The sequence below is a fragment of the Ornithorhynchus anatinus genome, chromosome 15, assembly GCF_004115215.2.
Source record: "Ornithorhynchus anatinus isolate Pmale09 chromosome 15, mOrnAna1.pri.v4, whole genome shotgun sequence".
NCBI lineage: Eukaryota > Metazoa > Chordata > Mammalia > Monotremata > Ornithorhynchidae > Ornithorhynchus > Ornithorhynchus anatinus.
In genome coordinates this window covers 13,877,763-13,892,852 of record NC_041742.1, presented here as the reverse complement: position 1 = coordinate 13,892,852, position 15,090 = coordinate 13,877,763, and the positions used below count along the sequence as shown (strand labels likewise).

General features: G+C 53.9%; 1 protein-coding gene across 1 annotated transcript in view; it reads left to right on the top strand.

The window, feature by feature from the left end:
• Nucleotides 1-2,425, top strand: part of IL1RAPL1 (interleukin 1 receptor accessory protein like 1) — a 527,816-nt gene extending 525,391 nt beyond the window's left edge. Inside the window, exon 11 of the mRNA XM_029080057.1 lies at nt 1,680-2,425. Within this exon, the coding sequence (XP_028935890.1) occupies nt 1,680-2,404 (725 nt within the window). The 3' untranslated portion in view covers nt 2,405-2,425. The remainder of the gene's footprint in view (nt 1-1,679) is intronic.
• Nucleotides 2,426-15,090: the final 12,665 nt, after the last annotated feature.

Below are 15,090 nucleotides of genomic sequence, written 5' to 3'. Positions count from 1 at the left end.
CGTGGGACCACCTGATGACCCTGTATCCCCCCCAGCGCTTAGAACAGTGCTCTGCACGTAGTAAGAGCTTAACAAATACCAACACTCTCACGCCTATCCCGCCGTCGACCTCTGGCCCACGTCCTCCCGCTGTCCCGGAACGCCCTCCCACCTCGCCTCCGCCAAACTAACCCTCTTCCCCTCTTCAAGGCCCTAATGAGAGCTCACCTCCTCCGAGAGGCCTTCCCAGACTGAGCTTCCCCTTTTCCCTCTGCTCCCGCTGCTCCCTCTCTGCCCCCCCCCCCGCCCTCTGCTCCCTTCCCCCCTTCACCTCCCCTCAGCTAAACCCCCTTTCCCTCTGCTCCTCCCCTCTCCCTTCCCCTCCCCTCAGCACTGTGCTCATCTGTATAGATTTTTATTACCCTATTTATTTTGTTGACGAGCTGTATATCCCCTCGATTCTATTTATCGCGATTCTGTTGTCTTGTTTTTGTCCATCTGTCTCCCCCGATTAGACTGCGAGCCCGTCACTGGGCAGGGCTGGTCTCTCTCTGTTGCCGAATTGTCCATTCCAAGCGCTTCGTACAGTGCTCTGCACATAGTAAGCGCTCAATAAATACTATTGAATGAATGAATGAACCGTGGGGCGAAGAGTCAGAAGGTCATGGGTTCTAATCCCTACTTCGCCAGTTGTCTGCTGTGTGGCTTTGGGCAAGTCACTTCACTTCTCCGTGCTCCAGTCACCTCGTCTGTAAAATGGAGATTGAGACTGTGAGCCTGTGTCCAACCCGATTTGCCTGTACCCACTGGGTGACACAGAGAAAGCACTTAAGTACCACAGTTATGATCATTAATATTACTGTTAGCTGCCCTCAGAACACGTTTCCATTGCCCCACTGGGAGAGAAAATGGCAGGCGGGTTAGGTAACATTTTTTTTTTTTTTTTAATGTCACTCGTTAAGTGCTTACAGTGTGCCGGGCGCTGTACGAAGTGCTGGGAGAGACACGAGATAGTCACGTGGGACACAGTCCCTGTCCCACCTGGGCTTCGCATTCATTCATTCATTCAATAGTATTTATTGAGCGCTTACTATGTGCAGAGCACTGTACCGAGCGCTTGGAATGAACAAGTCGGCAACAGATAGAGACGGTCCCTGCCGTTTGCCGGGCTTACGGTCCGATCGGGGGAGACGGGCGGACGAGAACAGTGGCAGTAAATAGAGTCGAGTCTAAGTCTAAGTTGACGGGAGGAGGGCTGATCTTATTGGCCGGCCCGTGGTAGACACTCGAGGCAGCGTGGGTCAGCGGTCAGAGCCCGGGCTTGGGAGTCGGAGGTCGTGGGTTCGAATCCCATCTCTGCCACTTGTCGGCTGTGTGACTGTGGGCGAGTCACTCGACCTCCCTGTGCCTCAGCCCCCTCGTCTGTAAAATGGGGATTAAGACCGAACCTCACGTGGGACACCCCGATGACCCTCTGCCTACCCAGCGCTCAGAACGGCGCTCGGCACGTCGTGAGCGCCTGACGAATACCGACGTCATCATTATTATCATTATCGTTAAGAAATACCCGCTTTGAAGCGGAAGGGCCTAGAGAATCCCAGGACAGACGCGGCCGCGCGCCGCGATCCCGGCCGAGGGGCGGGGGGGTCCGGGCCGCGGCCCCGCGCCGGGTCCCGAAGGCGGTCTCTGTGCCGTTGCAGCCTACATCGAGGACGTGGCCCGCTGCGTGGACCAGAGCAAGAGGCTGATCATCGTCCTGACGCCCAGCTACGTGGTGCGTAGGGGCTGGAGCCTCTTCGAGCTGGAGACCCGTCTGCGGACCATGCTGGTCACCGGCGAGATCAAGGTCATCCTCATCGAGTGCAGCCGGCTCAGCGGGCTGGTCAACTACCAGGAGGTGGAGGCCCTGAAGCACACCATCAAACTGCTGACCGTGGTCAAGTGGCGCGGCCCGCGCAGCAACCGCCTCAACTCCCGCTTCTGGAAACGCTTGCGCTACGAGATGCCTTTCAAGCGGGCCGAGCCGGCCCGCCACGAGCCGGTGCTGGACGCCAGCGAGCGAGGGCCCTTCGGGGAGCTGCAGACCGTGTCCGCCATCTCCATGGCCGCCGCCACCTCCACCGCTCTGGCCCCCGCCCACCCGGACCTGCGCCCCCCTTTCCCCAACACCTACCACCCCCAGATGCGCCAGAAACACTATTACCGGAGCTACGAGTACGACGTGCCCCCGGCCGGGCCCCTGGCCCTGCCCCTGCCCGCCGTCGCCCACCAGCACACCTACTGCAACATCCCCATGACCCTGCTCAACGGGCAGCGGGCCCAGACCAAGCCCGCCCGGGACCAGACCCCGGACGAGGCCCACACGAACAGCGCCGTCCTGCCGCTCTTGCCCAGGGAGACCAGCGTCTCCAGCGTCATCTGGTGACGGGGACCCCCTCCCTCCCCGACCCGCCCACCCGCCCACCGTCCCCGGGCCCGGCGCCGCCCTCCCCTCCCCCGCCGCTGCTGCTGCCCCCCCACCCCGTCGTGACACGCTCTCCCCCCACACGAGGAAAACAGGGTCTTGCCCCATCCGTTCCGGCGATTCCTTCGGAGCGTCGGCGTCTTCCGGTTTCACCGGCGCCTCCCGCCACCCCGCCCCTCCAGACTTGGTTTTCTAGGTCACTGGAATTTGTATCTCTGCCTTTATTTTATTTTGGTTGGTTTTCGGTTTTTGGTTTTTAACCGAGGGACCGACGTCGAGGGGAGGAAGACCCCTCCCCTTTCACGAGCGGAGTCTTCTGGGGCCGGGGGGCCGCCCGGGTCACTCCGGTCCGTCGACCGAGCCTCCGGGGGAGGGAGAGCTCCACGCGGCCTCGCCGAGGCCCCGGCGGCCCCCTTTCCCGCCGGACCCTTCCAGCGACGGCACGTCGGGGCGTTGGGGTGGGGGCGCGGGCCGACCGTCTGACCCTCGACTCGCCCCCCACGGTCCCCGCGCCCGGTACCCGACGGGCACTCGGCGGCCCCGTCTGTGGGGGACGCTCCGGAGACGCCGACCCGAGGAGGGAGGCCGGGGGAGAGTGTGCCATTTTGTTTATCAGATGATTTGATGTACCTTTTCTATATAGAGAGAGATATATATGAAAAAAAAAATCGACCCTATATTTGATCACTTCCTGGAAAGGCATGAATGTGTTTGTGGCTGTTTTCGTTTAATATTAAACTCCCCCTCTCACACCCACACACACACACACACACACACACACACACCTCCCCCCAACCCTTAATTTCGCCGACGCGATTCCGTGTCGCTTCCGGGTGACTGAGTCGGAGAGGCCCGACGAGGTGAGGAGAGGACGAGGGTCTCGGCCGGCCTGTTCTGGCCCTCTGTCCTTAGAGAGAGGGAGAGGAATCTTCTACACCGTCAGGACAAAACCACAACCCATTCCCCACCCACCCCCGCCTGGTACCGAAACGTTTAATCGACTGTATTTCCTTTTGAGACGATCCATTCCCAGCCGAGTATTCTCATTTCCTTTGTTTCCGTTTGTAACCAGAAGAAAAACTTCCTTTTCAGTTTCAAGGTGATTTAAAAGAGAACTCAGGAGGTTCAGAACACGAACACAAACGAACATCAATGTTTTAAAAAAAAAAAATTAATGTTATTTATACTAAAGCACTATTTAAATCAGACCTGAAAGTGTCAAAAGAAATACTTTTACTGAATAAAGGATCAGTTCTATTTTCAACGTACAATTTTATCTTTGAGGAGTGCAGAAAGGTCTGCTGCTGTTGGTCCCAGAGAAGGCCCACCCCTAGTCCAGCCACGTTTTAAGTCGGTGACACAGGCCCCTCTTCTGGCTCTCTGGTTTGGGTTCAAAGCCTTCCCAGCCAGATCTGTGGTTGCGTGCTCGTCGGAGGGCTCTGATAAGAGGGGTCGCGGACGGGGTGCGGGGCCGGGGGGCTGGACGCGGACGGAAACGGTGGGAGAAGAGAGAGGCAGTGACAGAAGTGAGAAAGAGCGGAGAGAAAATGAGAGAAACAGAAAAAATGCGAGAAAGTCAGAGAGAGAAGCGAGAGAAAAGCAATAAAAGGATGAAAGAGAAAGTATGAGCAACACTGAGACCGTATGAGAGAGGGAAAGTATGAGAGAGACACTGAGAGGAACGGAAAAAATGTGAGAAAGTGAAACAATGAGAGAGAAAAACAATGAGAGACAGTAAAGTGGGAGAGGGAAAATGAGAGAAACAATGAGAACGTTTGAGAGAGGGAAAGTGTGAGAGAGATTGACAGAAAGAATGAGAGAGAGAATGAGAGAAATTATTGAAGTATGAGATGAGAGAAAGTATGAGAGAGAATGAGAGAGAAAGTATGAGGGGGTCGGGGATGGGGAGAAGGGAGCGGAGGACGGGGTTGGGGCGGGTCCCGGGCCGGCGAGGGCGGGCAGAGGGTGTGCCCGCGTCCTCTCGGGCCCGGTCAGGCCCCGGGTGACCTTAGGGACCTCAGGCTCGCCCAGTGAGGACGGCCAGGGGACCCTCCCATCCCAGCAGGACCCTCGTGGACGCAGCGCTTCCATTTATGGGTCGGGACCCGCCCGGCCGCGGGACGTGACCTCCGGCTGGTTTGCGAAGAAGAAAAACCCTTCGGCTGTCCAGGGCGGGTAATTAATCATTGTCCTTCTGCGCTTGAACCTGCCGACACTTTTCTTTTATTTAATTTTCTCCCCAGCTCGCACCCGATTGCCTCTTACAGCACCCGTTTTGTTTGCGGAGCCAACAGCTTCGACCCAAAGCCTGGCATTGCCCCAACAAGACCACACACCCCCTCACCCAGCTCCTCCGCACCCCCAGTACCAACCGTCCCTCACCCCCCACCCCTAGCGCTCGGTCGTACCCTCAGCGCTCACCTACGGGTCGATTCAGTTGACCCTCCAGTTCTAGACTCGGATTACCCTGAAAATGGGTTTACGTCTGTCTCCGCCGTTAGGTCGGAAGCCCCCGCCGGCCAGGGAACGGGTCACGTCTTTGCTCTGTGCTTCCTAAGCGTCCAGGACGGAGCATGGCACCAAGCGGATGGGCCAGGGGAGAAGCAGCGTGGCTTAGTGGATGGAGCACGGGGCTGGGAGTCAGAAGGACCTGGGTTCTAATCCCTGTTGTGCCATTTGTCCGCTGTGTGACCTAGGGCGAGTCGCTTCACTTCTCTGGGCCTCAGTTATCCCATCTGTAAAATGGGGATTGAGACTTTGAACCCCATGTGGGATGTTCTGATGAGCAGCATGGCTGGAGAAGCCGCATGCCTTAGAGGGTAGAGCCCGGGCCCGAGAGTCAGAAGGACCTGGGTTCTAATCCCAGCTCTACCACGTGTCTGCTGGGTGACCTTGGGTAAGTCATTTAACTACCTCTTTACCTCAGTTCCCTCATCTGTAAAATGGGGATTAAGAGTGTGAGCCCCACACAGCTCAGGGACTGTGTCCAAGCCGATGGACTTGTAACTAACCCCCTGCCTGGAATAGTGCTTCGCACATAGTAAGCGCTTAACAGGTGTCATAGTCATCACTGACTTGTATCTATCCCCGAACTTAACAGACACCATAAAATTTCTAAAAAGCCGATGCTCGATACGGACGGCCATCACCCCGCTGCCCACGTGTTGTCCCAGCGTCCCCGCCGCCCGGCACGACCCCCGTGAGGCCCGGCCTGACCGCCGTGAGGTCCGGCGGCCCGAGGACGGGGCGGCCGGGGGGAGAGGCGTGCGATGGGTCAGCCAGGTGGGGAGGAAAGAGTGGGAAGACCGTCGGTGGCCTCCAACCCTCCCGGGAACCTCCGCGACCAGGCCCAGATGTGAGGTTGGCTCTCGCTGGACGGTGCCCTGGCGCCCGGCCAGAGATCATTGGTAGAGCTGGTGTTTCACCTGGTGGTCACCTCTCCACACGTGGAGATCACAGGGCCGGAGGTTTGAAAGCGAGGTTTTGTGTCGGTGAATATGTCTGACTGAGAAGGTCAGACCTGGGTTCTAATTCTGACTCTGCCACTTGTCCGCTGTGTGACTCTGGGCGAGTCACTTAACTTCTCTGGGCCTCAGTTACCTCATCTGGAAAATGGAGATTAAGACTGAGAGCGTGGACTGTGCCCGATCTGCTTGCCTTGTATCTACCTCCGTGCTTAGTACAGTGCCTGGCACAGAGTAAGCGCTTAACAAATACCATTAAAAAAAAAACAAAAACGGGGACACCAGAGAGGGAGGAGATCAGGAGAGGATGGAAGGTGTCAGTGTGGCCTAGGGGAGAGAGGACGGGCCTAGAATTCAGGAGGACTTGGGTTCTTATTCCAGCTCTGCCATTTGTCTGCTGTGGGACCTTGGGCGAGTTACTTCACTTCTCTGAACCTCAGTTCCCTCATCTGTAAAATGGGGATTGAGACTGTAAGCATGGACTGTATCCAACCTGATAATCTTGTATCTACCCCAGCGCTTAGTGACGTGCCTGGCACGTGGTAAGTTCTTAACAAATTGCGTTTTTAAAAAAAAAAGAGAGAATCACTCCCACCGAGGCAGCACAAACAATTCTGTCCATACTGATTACCGGCTCAGAGGTGAGGCAATTTCTGTCCGTGCCCCTTGAGCCTCCGAGCTCTGGAGGTAACGAAGAGAAAACAAGACCCCGCTGTGGCGCTCTCTGTGGGAACAGATCCTGATGGCTATTGGTTTTGACAGGTCTGCTTCTAATAGCATCGGCTCTGATATTGGGAGAAAATAGTTCCGGGTTCTTGGAAAAGATGTGCGTTAGGCAACAAGGCACAAGCATACGTGTGCACACACACACACACACACACACAGAGCACCACCCTCCCTCGTTTCCAAATCAGAACTCCTTATCTTCCCTCCCAAACCGTGCCCTCCCTGTGACTTTCCCATCACTCTAGACGGAACTCCATCCCTCCTGTATCACAAGGCCACAACCTAGGCCCCATCCTTGACTCACCTCTCTCATTCAACACACATATTCAATCTGTTACCAAATCCTGCCTGTTCAGTCCCCTCAACATCACTAAAATCGACCCTTTCCTCTCCATTCATTCGTTCGGTCGTATTCATGTTAATGAAATGTACGTCGCCTCGATTCTATTTCGTTGCCATTGTTTTTACGAGATGTTCTTCCCCTCGACTCTATTTATTGCCACTGTTCTCGTCCGCCTGCCTCCCCCGATTAGACCGTGAGCCCGTCAGACGGCAGGGACTGTCTCTATCTGTTGCCGACTTGTTCATTCCAAGAGCTTTAGTACAGTGCTCTGCACAGAGTAAGCGCTCAATAAATACTATTGAATGAATTCACTGTGTACCTACTGTGTGCCGAGCACTGTACTAAGCACTTGGGAACATATCCAAACTGCTCCTGTGTTAATCCAAGCATTTACTCATTCAATCGTATTTCGTTCCATCGTATTTATTAAGCACGTACTGTGTGCAGAGCACTTCTCCTCTCCCAACTCGATTACTGCGTCAGCCTTGTGATTTTAGTGATGTCATGAAGGCAGAATCACCGGCCCCGAACGCAGGCCTATAGAAACCCACGTCGAGATGAGAGACTGGAAGGGAACCAGACGCCCAGACAACCAAGGGTTTGGATTCATCACCCACATGAAAGCCCTTCACCCTTGAAGGGGGAGATTGGACCCACACCCTCCCCGCCTCCTGCCTCTCCCCACTCCAGGCCATGCTTTACTCTGCCGCCCGGATCATTTTTCTACCCTCAAGAACCTCCACTGGTGGTTGCCCACCCACCTCCCCACCAAGCAGAAATTCCTTCCCGTCGGCTTTAAAGCACTCAATCACCTTGTCCTGTTCTCTCCAACTTCACCTCACTATTCTCTTACTACGTCCCAGCCCGCGCACTTCGCTCCTCTAATGCCAAGCTTCTCACTGCACCTCGACCTCGTCTATCTCACCACCGACTTCTCACTCATGTCCTGCCTCTGGCCTGGAATGTCCTTCCACTTCATATTCTACAGATAATTTCTCTCCCCACTTTCAAAGCCTTATTGAAGGCAAGTCACCTCCAAGAGGCCTTCCCACCTAAGCCTTCACTTTCTCCTCTCCCACTCCCTTCTGCGTCACCCTGATTTGCTCCCTTTATTCTCCACCCACCCCCCTCAGCCACATAGCACATGTCCATATCCGTAATTTATTTCCTGATTTTGCATGTCTGTCTCCTCCTCTAGACTGTACGTTTGTGGTGGCAGGGAACGTGCCTACCAGCTGAGTTATACTGTACTCTAATAAGCGCTTAGCACAGTGCTCTGCACTGAATGATCGAATGCTCAATGAGTACGATTAATTGATGGATAGGAGCCTTCTCCAGCTGTCCACATCCTCCCTCCCCGAACTCTGAGTACAACTCTCACCTCCTAAAGCCCCTCCCTCTCCAACAGACCGTCCCTGATCGATTCCAAGTATCCTTCGGCGTACCAGCCCACTAGCACTTAGGAACGAAGCGCGAATCCTCCTTCGGACTGTTATAGGTACATTTCTTCTAATGCGCAGTCCATTATTTATTCTGACTACTCATGTAAAGATTTTTTATGTCCGTCTCCCCGGTCAGAGAGTCATTGTCTGTCGGGTCTGAGGAGGGAGGGCGTTCCAGGCCAGAGGTGGGACGTGAGTGAGGGGTCGGCGGCCAGGTAGATGAGATCCAGGCAGAGTGAGAAGTTCAGCCTGAGAGGAGCGAAGTGTGCGGTCTGCGTTGTAATAGGAGAGCAGTGAGGTGAGGTGGGGGGGGGGCAAAGGGATGGAGGGCTTTAAAGTTGACGGTGAGGAGTTTCTGTTTGATGTGGAGGTGGATGGGAAACCACTGGAGGTTCTTGAGGAGTAGGGAAACGTGGCCTGAACGGTACTGTAGAAAAATGATCCGGGCAGCAGAGTGAAGTCTGGACTGGAGTGGGGAGAGACAGGAGGCTGACAGGAGGTCAGCAGGCAGCTTCGTACAATAATCAAGGAGGGACGGGATTAGTGTTTCGATCAATGTGGTCACAGGATGCAGAGGAAGGGGTGAATTTTACTGATGTCATGAAGGCAGAATCATCGGCCCAGAACGGAGGCCTGTGGAAACCCGTGACGATACGGACCCAAAGTAAGACTGGAGCGGGGCCAGATGCCCAGATAACCAGGGGTTTGGATTCATCACCCCCATGAAAGCCCTTCACCCTTGAAGAAGGAGATTGGACCCGCACCCTCATCGCTCACAGTGAAGGAACATGGCAGCGGCGCTCACTGAATTTCACTGACTGGCCCGAGAGTTGAATCCCACGCACGAACGAAAAAATTTGCCTTGGGGGCAGAGGGTCAAATCCAAGCGACACCGGGACGGGCATCCAAACCTTTCGGGACAAGCTTTTGGGAGCCGATCTGCCACAGGAGCCAGGGGCATCACCAGAGGAAAGATTGGCATTTGGCCAAGAGCACCCGCCCTTCAGGTTGGTTAAGTAACCCTCCTGAGGTGCAATGACCGAATGTAAGAGGCGGTTTCATGCCCGGCTCCCAACAGTTTCATCCCAGAATATTTTCATAAATGCTCACTGAACTAGCCCCATTGGCATCCAGAAATTGACTCCACCCCAGCGCTTAATACAGTTCCTGGCATACGGTAAGTGCTTAACAAATCCTACTATTATTATTATTATTATTTACTCAGAATTTCACAAGAGTCCAGGTTACGCTGGGGAGAATCCGAGTAAGCAGGGAGAGTTCAGAGGAGCCAGAAGTGGAAAGTAAGAATAAGGCATAATTTATCTAATAATAATAATAATGTCGGTATTTGTTAAGCGCTTACTATGTGCCGAGCACCGTTCTAAGCGCTGGGGTAGACACAGGGGAATCAGGTTGTCCCACGTGGGGCTCACAGTCTTAATCCCCATTTTACAGATGAGGGAACTGAGGCACAGAGAAGTGAAGTGACTTGCCCAAAATCACACAGCTGACAAGTGGCCGAGCCGGGATTCGAACCCATGACCTCTGACTCCAGAGCCCGTGCTCTTTCCACTGAGCCACGCTGCTTCTCTCTGGATGGACATCCGCAAGCCCTACGAGGAAGGGGAGCAGAGGAAACCTTTTAAGGACCCAGTATAACCAAGGTTCAGACAATACCGCATCCCAGAGGAAAAGTGGGTGTCGCCTGCCGGGGACGGACTGGCTCGGTGTCCGACATTTAACAGAAGAGAGGAACTTTAGCAGCAAGAAACGGCACGCACCGAAAAGCGAGAGAGAAAACGGCGTCGGGCGCAACAAATGTCAAAGATGACAATATAACAGGAGACGACCTTCTGGGGTGCACCATGTGACCAGGACCGAAGGCCCCAGCTTTGGCCTTTCTGTCCAGTCACCGTCAGTGGGGTCTTCTTCAAATACTAAAGGCAACAGTACCGTTCTCGCTTACACGAACACAAACACATACACGTGTATACACGCACACCCAGCCCGAGGTTGCTACGCCAGCATGGCACTGACCTGTTCGGCGAAGACGTCGGCCCAACCAGGGGATTTGGTGAGAGTGGACGGAGACTGGAGTCCCGGTGAAGACATCTCCCGCTGGGAAGCTCGATTCCATCGCGATGCCGTGATGGTGGGGCCTCCTTTCTTACCCCAGGTTTCGTTTGGCCCCCGAGTCGGGGGGAGGCCTGCGTGTGTCCGTCGGCTTGGGGGAGGCCCATTCGTCCCTCGGCCTGGAGGGTGGCCCGCGTTTCCCTCGGCCCGAGGGGAGTCCCACGTGTCCCTCGGCCTGGGGCTGTGTTTTTCCTAAGGGGGAAAGAGACGGAGTCATAGCCCAACACGAGAGTGGCCGCCCGGGTCTCCCTGGGGTTTCTATCACGGGAGGCGGGGCCTCCAGGGGAAACGTCCTTCCCCTCAGGATTTTCTCCCTCAACAGGGCTTCACCTCCTCTGATTTCTGGCGACGGATGAGAAAGCTCCAGTGGGCGCGTGGCCGGGGCGGGCATCGCCGCCTCCTCTCACCATCCTCGGCGACCTTGGGCCCGGGAGGCCTCCGCCAGGGAGCGGCGGTGCCCAGGAAGATGCCCCGGTTGGTAGTTGCACGGTCAGACCCTGAGGAGAGACAGACGAGAGATTCATTTTTCCACAGAGAAGAAAAGAGGGAGAGGCGCAACCCAGTGAGCCGCCCCTCGCTTCTTAGGCGATGCCGCCGTCGGCGAGGTTGAACGTTCGGCGAGTGTCGCCGCCGCCAGGTGAGCGTGTATGTAGATGTGAGGCTGTTCATGTATGTAGATGTGGGTGTGCGTGGACTTAGATGTGTGGATGTGCGTGGATGTAGATGTGTTTGTGTAGATGTATCTGTGTAGATGGGTGTGTTTGTGTGTGCTTGTGCCCGTTAATGTAAAAAAAAAATGATGGTGTTAAGCGGTTAACTCTATGACGACGATGATGCTATTTGTTAAGAGCTCACTACGTATCCTCTGTTCTAAGCGCTCGGACACAGTCCCTGTCCCATGTGGGGCTCACCGTCTCAATCCCCATTTTACAGATGAGACAACTGAGGCCCAGAGAAGTGAAGAGATTTCTCCAAGGTCACACAGAAGACAAGTGGTGGAGTAGGATTAGAACCCACGACCCTCTGACTCATAGTCCCGGGCTCTCTCCACTAAGTCATGCCGCTTCTCGTGTAGATATGTGGGAGCACGTATGTAGATGTGCGTGTGTGTGTAGATGCGCTCGTGTAGATGTGTGGGTGTAAATGTGTGGTTGTGTGTATATGTAGATATGTGGGTGTTCATGTATGTAGAGGTGAGTGCATGTAGATGTGTGTGTATGTAGATGTGTGCATGTGTACAGGTAGGTGTGTGCTTATGTGTGTAGATGTGTGTGTGTGTTCATAGGTTTGTGCACGAGTATTTTAGATGTGTGAGTTTATTTAATGTGTGTGTGCGGATGTGAGTCTGCGTTGTTGTAGATGTACATGTATGTGCAGGCGTGTTTGTAGATGTGCGAGCATTGGGATGGGGGAAGGTTGCCGCCAGGACCAAGTACCGGAGAAATCCAACGCTGGATTCCCCGCAGTTGGATTCCCCTCAGTTGGATTCTCTGCAGTTGGATTCCACGCAGTTGGATTCCCTGCAGTTGGGTAGCAGAGCCAAGGGACTGAAATGAAGCACGGCTAATTACTCCCTCCCCCTTCCTACATTTTTAATATCCGGGAGAAACGAGATCGACCGTTCTCCTCCTCCTCTTCCGTACATCCCAGAGAAATCACGACAACGGGACAGCCGGGACTCTAGTCACCCTCACTGCCCCAGAGTTCAAGAATCCGAAGAGGGACGTAGCCAAGTTGACCCCAGGGGTCGAGGGAGATGACACGGCGGCCGATAGGCAGAGATTTGTTCCGCGGTCGCTTCTTTTACCTCCGGCGGCATTAGGAAGAGACCTCTGCTGAGAGAGCCGGAGACGAGTGGAAGGACGGCACAGATCATTTATTTCTGTAATTTTGTTAATCACTTACCTGTTCCAGGCACTGTACTAAGCGCTGGGGTTGGACCCGGTTAATCGGGTTGGACGCGGTCCCTGTGCCACAGGGGGCTCACAATCTTAATCTCCATTTTACAGATGAGGGAACCGAGGCCCAGAGAATCTAAGTGACTTGTCCAAGGTCACACAAGAGACAAGTGGCAGAGCTGGGTTCAGAACCCAGATCTTTTTGAATCCATTCATTCATTCATAATCGTATTTACTGAGCGCTTACTGTGTGCAGAGCACTGTACTAAGCACTTGGAGAGTACAGTTCGCTAACAGATAGAGACAATCCCTACCTAACAACGGGCTCAGAGTCTAGAAGGGGGAGACAGACAGCAAAACGAAACAAGTAAACAGGCATTAATAGCCTCAAAATCCCTGGCCCATACTCTATCCACGAGACTGACGCTCTCCATAATGTAGCCATCATATATAAACAGTGATAATAATTGTGGCATTTGTTAAGCGCTTACTATGTGCCAGCCACTGTACTAAGCCCCGGGGTGGGTGCAAGCAAGTCAGGTTGGACATAGTCCCCGTCCCACACGGGCCTCACAGTCTTAATCCCCATTTGACAGATGAGGTAACCGAGACCCAGAGAAGTGAAATGACTTGCTCGAGGTCACCCAGCAGACAAGTGGCAGAGCCGGGATTAGAATCCGGGTCCTTCTGACTCCTAGGACCTGGCTTTATCCACCAGGCCATGCTGCTTCTTTAATATACATTACTGCCTGCCTCCTCTGCTTGATCATAGGCTCCTTGACAGCAGAAATCATTTTTCCGCTGGCTCACACTCCCTCCCTCTTCCTGATCCTTCCCCTTTCTCCCCCCGACCTCACCCTCACTTTGTATTCCTTGACAGAAACACGCACGTCTTCAAGTGTGAATCGGACCCATATGCTTTTGCACGGAGCTCCGAATTTGCTTCTCTTCTCATTCCCCGACAATATGGCTGTCACAAAGTCATGGTCTGGGCGAGGAAGGTGGGAAGATCAACGGGAAGAATTAGGCCCTTAATAGGACCGCGTTGTCGGGGAGACCGAAAGTCGCCCGTCTCCTCTCCCTCAGTCACAGGGATAACGGTTTTTTGGCGTCTTTTCTTCTCTCGAAGGAGGAGAAGTGCTTTTAACCCCGATGTCTCGAGGCTACCAAAACTCTGGGAATAATGGAGTTCATTCTTTCAGTTGTATTCATTGAGCGCTTACTATGTGCAGAGCACTGAACGAAGCGCTTAATTGTACCGCTCCATCCAGCATCTGCAGGAACGATTGCATCGCGGATGTGGCCCGTGGCCCCCGGTCTTTCCATCTCCCTGCCCACCTACTCGCTCGTTCTTGCCACCCGTGGTCCCAGGAGTGGCCGGCTTTCCATCGGTCAATCAGTGGTATTTACTGAGTGCAGAACACTGTCCTAAGCACAGTGGAGACTGTGATACAACAGAATTGGTAGACATGTTCCCTACCCACTACAGGCTTAATTTTCCAGGGAGAACTCATCCTCAACTCTGGGGCAGACAGAAAGCCCTAACCTTAATGATAATAACAGTCACGGTTTTTGTTACGCGCTTCCTATGTGTCAAGCACTGTTCTAAGCGCTGGGCTAGATATAAGCTTATCAGGTTGGAGGCAGTCACTGTCGTCCATGGGACTCACGCTCGTAATCCCCACTTTACAGAAGAGGGAACTGAGGCACGGAGAGGTGACACAGCAGACAAGTGGCGGAGCCCGGGATTAGAACCCGGGTCGCTCTGACTTCCAGGCCTGTGCTCTATCCACTGAGCCACGCTGCTTCCGCGTTCAGAGCCCTGTACTAAGTGCTTGGAAGAGTCCAAAACAACAGAGTTGGTAGACGCGATCCCAGAGTCAAGCCGTGGTATTCACTGAACATTTAGAGCTCTGCGCTAACCGCTTGGAAGAGTGCGACAGAGTGGCCCTCACAGAAGGCCAACTCTGAAAGATTTCTAATTTCAGAGAGAAGCCCAAGAGGAATCCCTCAAAACCAAACAGCTGTGAGGGATAACGGCTCAGAGAATGTCAGCAGGAAAAGAAACTATCTTGCCGTTTGGCATCGACTGGATTAATAACAATAGAATCTCTCCGGATACTGTCAGCAGCATCCCGAACCCTTAGGGACAATGAATAAGCTGTCTGGAGTCGTGATGTGTCTGATATGGACACTGAACTCTACCCAAGATCTTGTCCTTTCTATCATTATTAATCAGTAATAATTATTATTATTTGTTAAGCGCTTACTATGTGCCAGGTACCGTTCTAAGAGCCGCGGTGGACGCAAGTGAGTCAGGTAGGATACCGCCCGGGTCCCACGTGGGGCTCGCAGTCTTAATCCTGATTTTACAAGTGAGGTGCCTGAGGCCCAGAGAAGTGAAGTGACTCGCCCAAGGTCACACAGCAGACAAGGGGGGGAGCCGGGATTAGAATCCAGGTACTTCTGACTCCCATCTGTGCTGTATCCACTAGGCCACGCTGACCCTCTTTGGAAGATTGTCACATGAGTGTGAATTTGGTTTATTCATCCACGGACCAAAACCAAGACCAGAAGGGCGAACCTTCCTCCACTTGCAGGATATTCTATTTCTTCCATTCATGAATAATTTGGTACTAAA